Genomic DNA, 9,889 nt, shown 5'->3' on the forward strand with positions numbered 1-9,889 from the left:
CTAACGAGTGGCTACTGTTAGCATGCCTGCCAAGACCATGACAACTGTGCAGTAACTAGCAAACGAATTATCTAAAGATATACTAACTATGGATGGCATTAATTTGGCCTCCAGTGAGACTGTCAGGAATCTTGGTGTTATATTTGATCAGGATTTATCCTTTAACACCCACATAAAATCAATTTCAAGGACCGCCTACTTCCATCTACGTAACATTGCAAAAATCAGGTATATCTTGCCTCAAAACGATGCAGAGAAACTAGTCCATGCATTTGTTACTTCAAGGCTGGATTATTGTAACTCCTTATTATCAGGGTGTACCAAGAAGTCAGTCAAGTCGCTTCAGCTGATTCAAAATACTGCAGCTCGTGTACTAACCAGAGTTAGGAAAAGGGACCACATTACTCCTGTTCTGGCTACCTTACACTGGCTCCCTATAGAACACAGGATACAATTTAAAAATCTTCTTCTCGCCTACAAAGCTCTTAATGGGCAGGCGCCATCTTACCTTAAAGAACTCATTATACCCTACTGTCCTACTAGGGCATTGCGTTCCAAGAATGCAGGGTTGTTGGTTGTTCCTCGAGTCTCTAAAAGTACAATGGGAGCCAGAGCCTTTTCTTACCAAGCTCCACATTTGTGGAATCAGCTTCCAGTTTGTGTTCGGGCGGGCAGACACCCTATCCGTTTTTAAGAGTGCGCTTAAGACCTCCTTTTTGATAAAGCTTACTAGTTAGGGCTGATTAGATTCAGCCCCTAGTTTTGCTGATATAGGCTTAGTTTGTCGGGGGACATCTTACTTCTTCCTTCTCTCTGTCTATACCTGTGTACTCTCATGTTCCGATTAACCCAGCTTCCCCAAATTTCTTTCTTTTTGGTGTCTTTATACGCCGGGATCCAGAGTCATGGATGATCCTGCGGTCCTGTGTCATGGATCGCGAGTCCTGGATCTTGAGTCGTGGCTGTGGTCCTGGATCATAAGTCCTGGATGGATATTCTCGTGGATTCATCTTCCTATTATACACACATGCATTTCCAAACATTTGGACTACCTATGTTGCAAATGTATTATTTTTTCAATTTACACACGGCATCTATTGCAAGTCTGTCCGTCCTGGGAGAGGGATCCCTCCTCTGTTGCTCTCCCTGAGGTTTCTCCCATTTTTCCTTTTAAACTGTGGGTTTTCTCCGGAGGTTTTTCCTTGTACGATGTGAGGGTCTAAGAACAGAGGGTGTCGTATTGTCATACTGATATTCTGTACAAACTGTGAAGTCCACTGAGACAAATGTAACATTTGTGATATTGGGCTATATAAATAAACATTGATTGATTGATTGATTGATTGATTGATATATCAACCTGTGGAGAACGTCTGATGAGAACAAAAGGATAACAAATAATTACTTTTTATCTATTCTCCCTACAATAATAAGCCATGTTACACAAAAGTTAGTCATCTAAGCAACACAACTTCCCAAGATGTTTAATTAACCTGCTGCTAATCACCAGCTTAATTACGCTTTTTAAAGACAGCCAAACACGGAGGTGTTTTTTTGTTCGTACCTGGAATGTGTTGCGGTCCAGTCTCTCTGAGCAGGTTTTCTTTTGATGAGCAGAGCTCGGGAAAATGAAAGAAATGGAGGACAAGAGAGGGAGGGCTGGACTAAAGAAGAGAAGTGGCTGCCAGATCACAAATGACAGGGAGGGTTGCCATGGCAACACCTGCTTAAGGGCCACTTGCTTGGAAGTGACATCATATCACATCACATAATATGAGGATGTGTAAGTGTACAAATGGAGATATTAGGAGGATTTAACAGACGACAGATGAGTAATTGGTTTGAAACATGTACAGAACTAAAGTTACAATATGTACACATAAAGTCTAGCTCAGGGGAAAAATCATTTATGAGATACATATTTCTGTGACTGTGCAGGATCTTCTTGATTCAAGATGAGCTTTTCCGAGCAAAATCAATGAAATTAAAGTGTGTCTAAACTGTAATTTGTCAAGGGCGAAGCCTCCTCATCAGCGCTGCAGATCATCCGGCTCTCTCATACTGCCCCCTCTTGGTGAGAGAAGCAGCCCTGAACAGCAGACTGATCTCAGCTCCTGTTCCGTCTGGTCCCTTTCAAACTGCCAGAATGATCCTTTAGTTCACGTTGTAATTGGTCCCGCACCCCTGCTGTGCTCGCTCACAAGGAGTTGATGACTAAAAAATGTTTTAGGACTTGCACCAAATTATAGTTGCCATGGAGATAGCTTGATGTTTTTCTTCAGCTGTTTTTGTTTTTTTCAAAACCACTCATAAATACCAGACAAAAGAGAAAAAATAAACATTAGCATAATTTCATGTTGGGGAGTTGATGTGATTTCTGAGTGCTTTCAGATGGTTGATTAAAGCTTCAGACAATAGAAACTAAAAGATCCATTAAATCCAACTGCAGAGTAGAGACAAAATGGCTGAATAGAGGACTAAACACCAAGGTCATTATAAAGGACAAATAAGTGAGAGGACCACAGGGCTGTGGGGGCTGTCAAGTGTGTGGGGGTATCTCACCAATGTTGACCCCTCCCACCCTGGACACAAACTGTTTGACCCACTCCCCTCTGGCAGGAGGCTACAGTCCATCAGGAATACAAGGCCCGGGACCCCCACTGTCACAAGACTTCAGCCACTCTAGATTCTATGCATTACATTAATGCACACTATGCAAACCATTTCTTGTTTTTATTTATTTCATTTAAGTATTGCCAGTTCTGCACAACCCTCAAATGTGCACATTTAGCTTCCTCTCATACATTTTCCTTGGCAATACTGCACATATTTTATTTTATTGTATTATTCTAAGTACTTTGCAATAGTATACTGCACATAGTTTTTTTGTATATCCAGATTCCATGTAAATCATTTTCTATATCTTAATGTATAATAGCTTCAATTGTTTTTACTACACTTTTTGGTTGTTTTTCTTACTTTTTATCTTCTTTAGCTGTGTTTATGTATGCACCGTGTACACCAAGGCAAATTCCTAATTTCTATTTGGCAACAAACCTGTTTCTGATTCTGACTCTGAAAGGAGATGAATGATAAGCGGGTAAAGACGTAGGAATTCTTCTGAAATCAATGATTAGCAAAATCTTTGTTGCAGATCTCAGAACGGAGGGTGAAGAGGGATTTTACCTAAAGAATGCTCACAAAAAGCAGATCATTTGTATTCCTGCTGCGAGAACAAGCCAAGTGTTCACAGCTGGACATCAGATGTGTGTCATATGGCCAACTTCCCATACAGCTCTACCATTTCTGCAAGAGGCACTGCATGCGACGTAACCTTTACAGAATTAACATACAAAACAAACACTTCGAGAAAAGTCTCTGATGCTAATTACTCAGCCTCTCTGCGTGTAATTTCCTGCACTGTTTGCTCTGCTGTGCCTTGAAGATTTGATATCTTGTTCTGCCATACAAGTGTATAATTGTGAACACTCCTCTCTCCTGCTCTTGCTTTTCAATTAGTCTCTCTCTCACTGTACATTGTAAGTGCTCGTCATGGCGGTGTGAAAGAGCAAGTTGACAGCTGAGCAGGAGTATAACAGCTTGTTATTGTTCCTCTTGTCACTCAGGGATACGTTGACATTTACAGCCCATTTGCATGTTTTCTGTCGTTTCCCTGACAGTTTTTAAAATAATTATTTGACCATTAATGGTGCATTTGATTGCTACATTGCAAAAGAAAAAGAAAATAGCAGAAATGACAAATCTTTTTATTGTCAAAAATCTTTACGATCACACTTCACTTCTATGTAACTGACAAACCCCAACAGTTCTACATGGCTACACACTCAGATTAGTTTTCTTGGTGTTTCAGAAAGCACACAGACTCACCAGACAAGGATCCTCGGGAAAGGGGGGGAACAACATACATTTTTTGGACAGAACAAATCCCAATAAGTGCCCAATTCACATATTGCAGCTATAATATGTTTTTTAAATGAGCTACATTTGCAAAACATTCATAAAAATGACACAAATTGTAAAAACAAAATCATTCAATCTGTGAGGGGAGAAGGACCTGCCATATGTGGGGTATGGTGATATTGAAAGAAGTGATGTCGTCTTTTTAATCCCTTATGTGATGCTGTTTCTCTGTTTGATGAGGTTGGTTCACTTCTTCCTATTCACAATGTTGTTGCAAATCCAGTTCATGCCATCCTGTCGAGGAAATAAAATGAAACCATCCAAATCAGTTTCTTAATTTGAAGATATAAAGCCTCAAAACCATGTAATTAAGCAAATAAAATAGATAGTTTGTAGGGTCTAGACTCTAGAGTCTTTTATATGATTCATTCGGATCCATCTGAAAATAAATCAATAAAGACTGACCTGAACTCCCTCCCCAGAAACAGCTGAGCACGCCTGAATCTGCCACTCCCGGTCCCGGTATGTGTGCAGGTTGAGGCCCTCTGCGACCTCACTGGCCGGTGAGGATGTGGCCAGATCCTGCTTATTGGCAAAGATGAGGACTGGTACGCCTTTTAGGTTCTCCTCATCAATTAGCTCGGACAACTCCTGCACATCCACACACAATTGACTTTATTTTTATTTTATTTTTTAAAACATAACAATGACTTAATATCTAATTAACATTATGTTGTACAGCTGTAATTCTTGTATGCGGATATATCTAGAAAGTTATTAATAATTATTTTCATCCTATTTCACCTTTACCGGACTATTTTTAAATAAGCCCACTGATGCTTAATCGGTTTAGTGACAACATACCTCATTAAATATCTATTATAATATAATGAACTTTAGGTATCCTAGTTTTGTTATGATTCAGAATGTGTATGCATGCAGAAATGACATCAAGCTCACCAGTCCCGTCTCTTCAAACCGCTTCTTGTCTGCACTGTCAATGACATAAATCTGAAAGTACAAATATGTTAGGATTATATTAACTGACAAGTAAACATAGACAATGAAAGAAAGGACAATTTCCTTTTGGCCTGAACTTCTAGTATAGATGCTGCACTACAGCAGCCAAACAGACAGTGTTAATCGAGAACAGAAGATACCCTTGCCATCTATTCAAAAATGTTCCACAACATTAATGTACAACTTACTATTTACTTCAACAATATACAACTTTAGTGCTTAATTTATGCATGTATGATGTGATACCTTTCATGGATGTCATGGATTTGTTTTGCTTCATATTCTTTTGTGTTGTATTTTTAGTAAAGCCCTGTTTAAACACCATGATGACTAGAAATCGTTTGCGGTTGCAAATACAGGATATACCGTGTAAAGGAAATGTCTCCCATGGGAAATGACTCCCATGGGAGAATGTTGAAAATGTTGAACTGATTAAAACGTTTATTCACTCACCAACAGGTCTGTGTTTTCCAGGTACTTTTTCCAAAAAGGCCTGATCTTCCTTTGTCCTCCAATGTCCCAAACATTGAGTTTCATGCCATGAGAGGCAACACTCTTTATGTTGAAGCCCTGAAGTGAAACACAAAACTGGAGTCACTGTACTGTACATCACTGCCTTCAATTTAACACAATTACAGTACGCAGCACCTGGAAAGCCTTGCAAATGGTTATGAAGAAATTCATTGAGCGGCAGTGTACTCTAGCACAGGTGTGTGTGTACTAAATGAATCACTGTTTAATCACTCTGTATTGTAACCTTGTTACGCTTCAGCAGGAGAGCAACAGGTGCTCTGGTCACTGTGTTAATCCAAAGCTGTTTTTCATAACAACGTTCCTTTTATTTAAATTGACGAGATTGTATAACAACTTTATCCTAAGGGTAAGCGGAGGAGCAAATCTAAAGATAAGACTGGAAGGATCAAGTGCCGTGTATGTGTTTTGGTTAAGTGTGGTTTGGCTTTGTGGTGACTTGTCATGCAGGACTGCATGCTCTCTGCCTGATGAGCCTTCACACACGTTAAGGACCAGGCCGCACATCTGATCCATGTCTTGACTTGAGAGAGTAATGGAAGGGTATTAGATAATGTGATTAGATGTTAGACAATCACATCACAAGAGGATGACAAGAAGGCTTTACTAAAACGAAAGGACCTTCCCTGAAAATGTGTTAAGAGCATGTAAATCAGGGAGGTTGTTTCCTGCCGAAAGGTTATTCCCTATATAAGACTTAACAGGATGATCCTCAAATCATCCTGTTGCTTGTTGAATGTTTTAATGTGTGTACTGTTAGCCCAATCATTTATTTCCCAGTGTTTCAGAAAGCAAAGGTCATCCAAATCCCATTACTTTGAGCGACAGCGCGCACTGCTCCAGCTGGTCTCACAAGATTAAATACAATCCCCCTACCTTTTATAATGCTCTCTAACAGTGCCATGAAAATACAAATAAACATTTGAAGAAACTTTCATACACACAGCAAACCCATCATTGTATCAGAGATTCAGGAAAAGGATTCAGTGAGAGCAGAGAAATTGATATTTAAAGAGTGATAACTCGTTGGTTAAAGACATTTTGAGGATATTTTTCCTGGCAAATTTCCTCCCGTTATATTTAAAATACGCGAAAACATCAACATCTGGTGATGATGTTTTGGTTTGTTCATGGTGAGACAAATTAATTTAAAAAAAGGACACAAAACATATACTGCGAGAATTGACTTTCCCTAAGGTTTTGATGTGTGTGTGTGTGTGAGTTTCATAACATATAAATTCCCCTCACCTGTGTTGGTGTGATGGTGCTCACATCCTCAGAGGCGAGGCTCTTCAGCAGGGTGGTCTTGCCGGCGTTGTCCAAACCCAGAAGCACTATCCTCACTTCCTGCTCTGTGGACCCCTTCAGTTTCTCAATGACAGAGAGTAAGCCCTGCAGGTGGCGAAGGAGGGGTGGTGGTGGGAGAATAGAGGCGACCATAAACTTATTTCAATGTTCACTCAGCATGTTTCAGTATTTGTTGAGTATCCTTTTCTTCTGGGAAAGTCTCAATGACATGTCATTTGATTAACCTTTTATTATGTTTTGTTTTAGGATACAAAGCATGGGGGGGCTCAGCTATTTCAATATTATCTTCTTGGAACACCAGAATATTACTAGGAGAAAAATATAGTTTATTTTCTCAAGGTTGCATTATTTACTTGCAGTACTCTGAAACATCCAACCTAATACCTAATAAAAAGGCAGTTTTCAGAAAGACTTTAAACCTGAAAACCTCTCTTTCTCTTTCTGATTTGAGGTCAAAGCACCTCTTACGTACAGCACTGTTGACTATACACATGCGCGCCCAATTTGCTCCACCCACAAACCATTACCTCCCTCTCTTCCAAATATATAGCCTCTATTCCTGTAAGCATCAATCTGTTGCTTTATTTAGAAAAAGCACTGGTCTTAATTAGAGCCTCATTCACAAAATGGTGTTCTTTTTAATGTGATTAGTCTGAAGCAAGGTTGCGCAATCTGCCACACAGCTGACAAAGGAGACGCTGTAGCTTTAAACACTTCATTCAAAGTGACAGATACCACATTGTATGTGTGATGATTTGTACACAAAAGAGTATTAGAGGTGACATTTGGATTTATTACCATTTTATCAACACTATCTGACAAAATGAGCAGTTTAGATAATCCAACCATCATAGCAGAGCTGCATCACAACAGCTACTCTATTCTGCCAAATCAAGTGATTGTTTCACACATTTGGAAACTTTGTATAAATTACTTTGATATCCACTTGTAGTTAGTTCCTAGTCAACAAATACTAAATATTACTAGTCAGGTCTCTTACCTTTTGAGCTTCTCCCATGGTGGCGAGTTTCCTGTTACTAGACTGGAGGGCTGCAGCTACATCTCCAGTGAAGCTCTCACAGGTGTGTTAGCTTTCCAGTCACCCAGGTTAGCTATCTAGAAAAGGTACCAACAGCCTCTATCTTTTCCCTCGCTCTTCTCTGTAAACTTGAGTAGGTAAAGGGCTATGTGTGTCTGAGATGGAAATGTCTACCTGGGCGTCAATAGCTCCTCTCTGCCGCCTTGGAGTTAGCGAGGAGGAAGAGGGGGAGGGTGGATGGGACTGGGATTAGGAGGCCAGAATTAGCCCTAGTCACCCAGGCAAAGGCCACCCCCCCCTTCTTTGTCCATCCCTCCATCTCCACTTTGCACTGGCTTTACCTGGATTATCCCTTAGCCACCTGCTATAGGAGGAAATGCTATAAACAGTTCTGACATACTCACACGGATGTTATGTGTAGAAAATAGAAACATGTTTGAACAAGTTGCCATATGGCTGATGGGGAAAACTTGCCTTTTATGCAGATAAATACTGACCCTAAGAGCATGGACTGACAGCATGGAGTTTAAGGCATACACTTCAAAGGATTGTGTTATGTAGTTTAACCAGGCAACTTATTATTTCAGTGTTTGTAAATCAACCCTAAAATCTCACATCATCCATCTCTTGGGAGAGGATAGCATTAACATCCCATAGATCCATTACATGCCAGCCGCTATTAAACTGCTGTGTGTGTCATCTAAAGTGTGTATTCCTGTAAGTAGAGCATTCAACAGGATTAGTTTGAGAGAGCCTGTCCTGTATCAAGATTAAAACATTTCTAGATGCTTTTCCACAACCGAACAGGCTCTCCGGTCAGAGGACGGGGTTTACATGAGTGCTGTGTTGAACAAATCATCCACCCTGGTCTTGAAATGGCTATTCATAAACCCTGTAACGTCAGCTGATCACAGACACTTAGCCTTAAAGACAGAGATTAAATGGGTTTTATTCATGCATCAAATACAACAACAACAAATGATGAAACAATATGGCTGCTCATTATATCTAAGGTTAATAGACTGGTTGTCGTTTAGGATTCTCTTGGTGTGGAAGGAGCGTCCCTCTGCTCCGCGGCGGCCTTCTGCCTCATCCTCTCTCTGTGTTTAGCTGCAGAGAGATTTCATAGGTGTCATACTTTGTACCTGAGTCATATGAAAAAATTACAGACGGTTTTGGAAGTAGTCGATTTGCATGTTTGCAGAGTTAGATGAAACAGCAATACCACATTAATTTCTTAACAGTAAAAATGTTGCTTGAGTCGACAGCCGGTTAGCTTAGCTTAGCATTAAAGAGCATCTCGCAGGGTTTTTTTTCTACATTTATGTAATATAGGCTATATATATTATATATACATTTATATTATACATATATGTTTATCTCTCACCATTATTTGATTACGTTATTGGTATCACAAGCTTGTCTGCTCATTTAGAATAGAATATCATAGAGAAGAATAGAATAGAATAGAATAGATAAAGAGAGAGAAGGTTGGCCTGGCTTTGAGAGAAAAAAGTCCACCTCTGAGTACCACTTGAGCTAACTCATTAACTTGTTAGTTTAATTGTGAACAGTAAAATACTGTACACTATAAATAAAAACTTCAGCGATTTCCAGTGCAGACCATTTAGTGGCAAGGGGTGGTAACGTCCACAATGGCTGTCCGACAACTTCTCCTTGCAAAAACCCCTGTAAAACTGCAACTTTGTTGGTCTTGAATTTGTGTACAGATTTAACAGATATAATGTGTTGATTGGAAGTACTTAGATAACGAATGTGTTAGATTTCGAGGCAGCTTAGTTGTTTAACTCTTTCCAGCATTTATGCTATGCTAAGCTAAGGTGACCAGATTTTCAAAATGAAAACCGGGGACATTTTGAGTTTTGCGGTCAATATATCATTAACATATCCAATTGTCTTCACTGTTAAAAAAAAAAGGGGGACAATTCTGGTTTAATGTAATTCGAACATTTGAGCTGTTGGATACAAACAGAAGGAAGATAGCTCATGAGACTTCACAGGTCTTTTATTTTGAAACTGTACATCAGATTGTCCACATTCTCTCTGAGT

The 9,889-nt window shown here is 39.7% G+C and overlaps 2 protein-coding genes and 1 long non-coding RNA gene across 3 annotated transcripts in view; all 3 read right to left on the reverse strand.

The window, feature by feature from the left end:
* Positions 1-1,630, reverse strand: part of LOC104947121 (uncharacterized) — a 4,033-nt gene extending 2,403 nt beyond the window's left edge. Inside the window, exon 1 of the long non-coding RNA XR_798523.1 lies at positions 1,565-1,630. This is a non-coding gene — a long non-coding RNA (uncharacterized lncRNA). The remainder of the gene's footprint in view (positions 1-1,564) is intronic.
* Positions 1,631-3,751: 2,121 nt separating this feature from the next.
* Positions 3,752-8,007, reverse strand: arl3l1 (ADP ribosylation factor like GTPase 3, like 1). Its single transcript, XM_010773085.1, has 6 exons — positions 7,781-8,007; positions 6,721-6,864; positions 5,395-5,511; positions 4,882-4,932; positions 4,387-4,572; positions 3,752-4,215 (listed from the first exon to the last, which is right to left on the reverse strand). The coding sequence occupies exons 1-6, from the start codon at positions 7,796-7,798 to the stop codon at positions 4,168-4,170; spliced, it is 564 nt and encodes a 187-aa protein (XP_010771387.1). The 5' UTR covers positions 7,799-8,007; the 3' UTR covers positions 3,752-4,167.
* Positions 8,008-8,748: 741 nt separating this feature from the next.
* The window catches only part of LOC104947124 (uncharacterized), a 3,916-nt gene continuing 2,775 nt past the window's right edge, over positions 8,749-9,889 (reverse strand). Inside the window, exon 8 of the mRNA XM_010773086.1 lies at positions 8,749-8,929. Within this exon, the coding sequence (XP_010771388.1) occupies positions 8,853-8,929 (77 nt within the window). The 3' untranslated portion in view covers positions 8,749-8,852. The remainder of the gene's footprint in view (positions 8,930-9,889) is intronic.

This window comes from Notothenia coriiceps, unplaced genomic scaffold (genome assembly GCF_000735185.1).
Source record: "Notothenia coriiceps isolate Sejong01 unplaced genomic scaffold, NC01 NC01_scaffold00011972, whole genome shotgun sequence".
Taxonomy (NCBI): Eukaryota; Metazoa; Chordata; class Actinopteri; order Perciformes; family Nototheniidae; genus Notothenia; species Notothenia coriiceps.

Excerpts from the sequence above, each read along its gene's own strand:
- arl3l1 (XM_010773085.1), bottom strand. Across the intron at positions 5,512-6,720 it reads GCACCATCACACCAACACAG|GGCTTCAACATAAAGAGTGT; the intron begins GTGAGGGGAATT and ends GTTTCACTTCAG. Across the intron at positions 4,216-4,386 it reads TTTCTGGGGAGGGAGTTCAG|GATGGCATGAACTGGATTTG; the intron begins GTCAGTCTTTAT and ends TTTCCTCGACAG.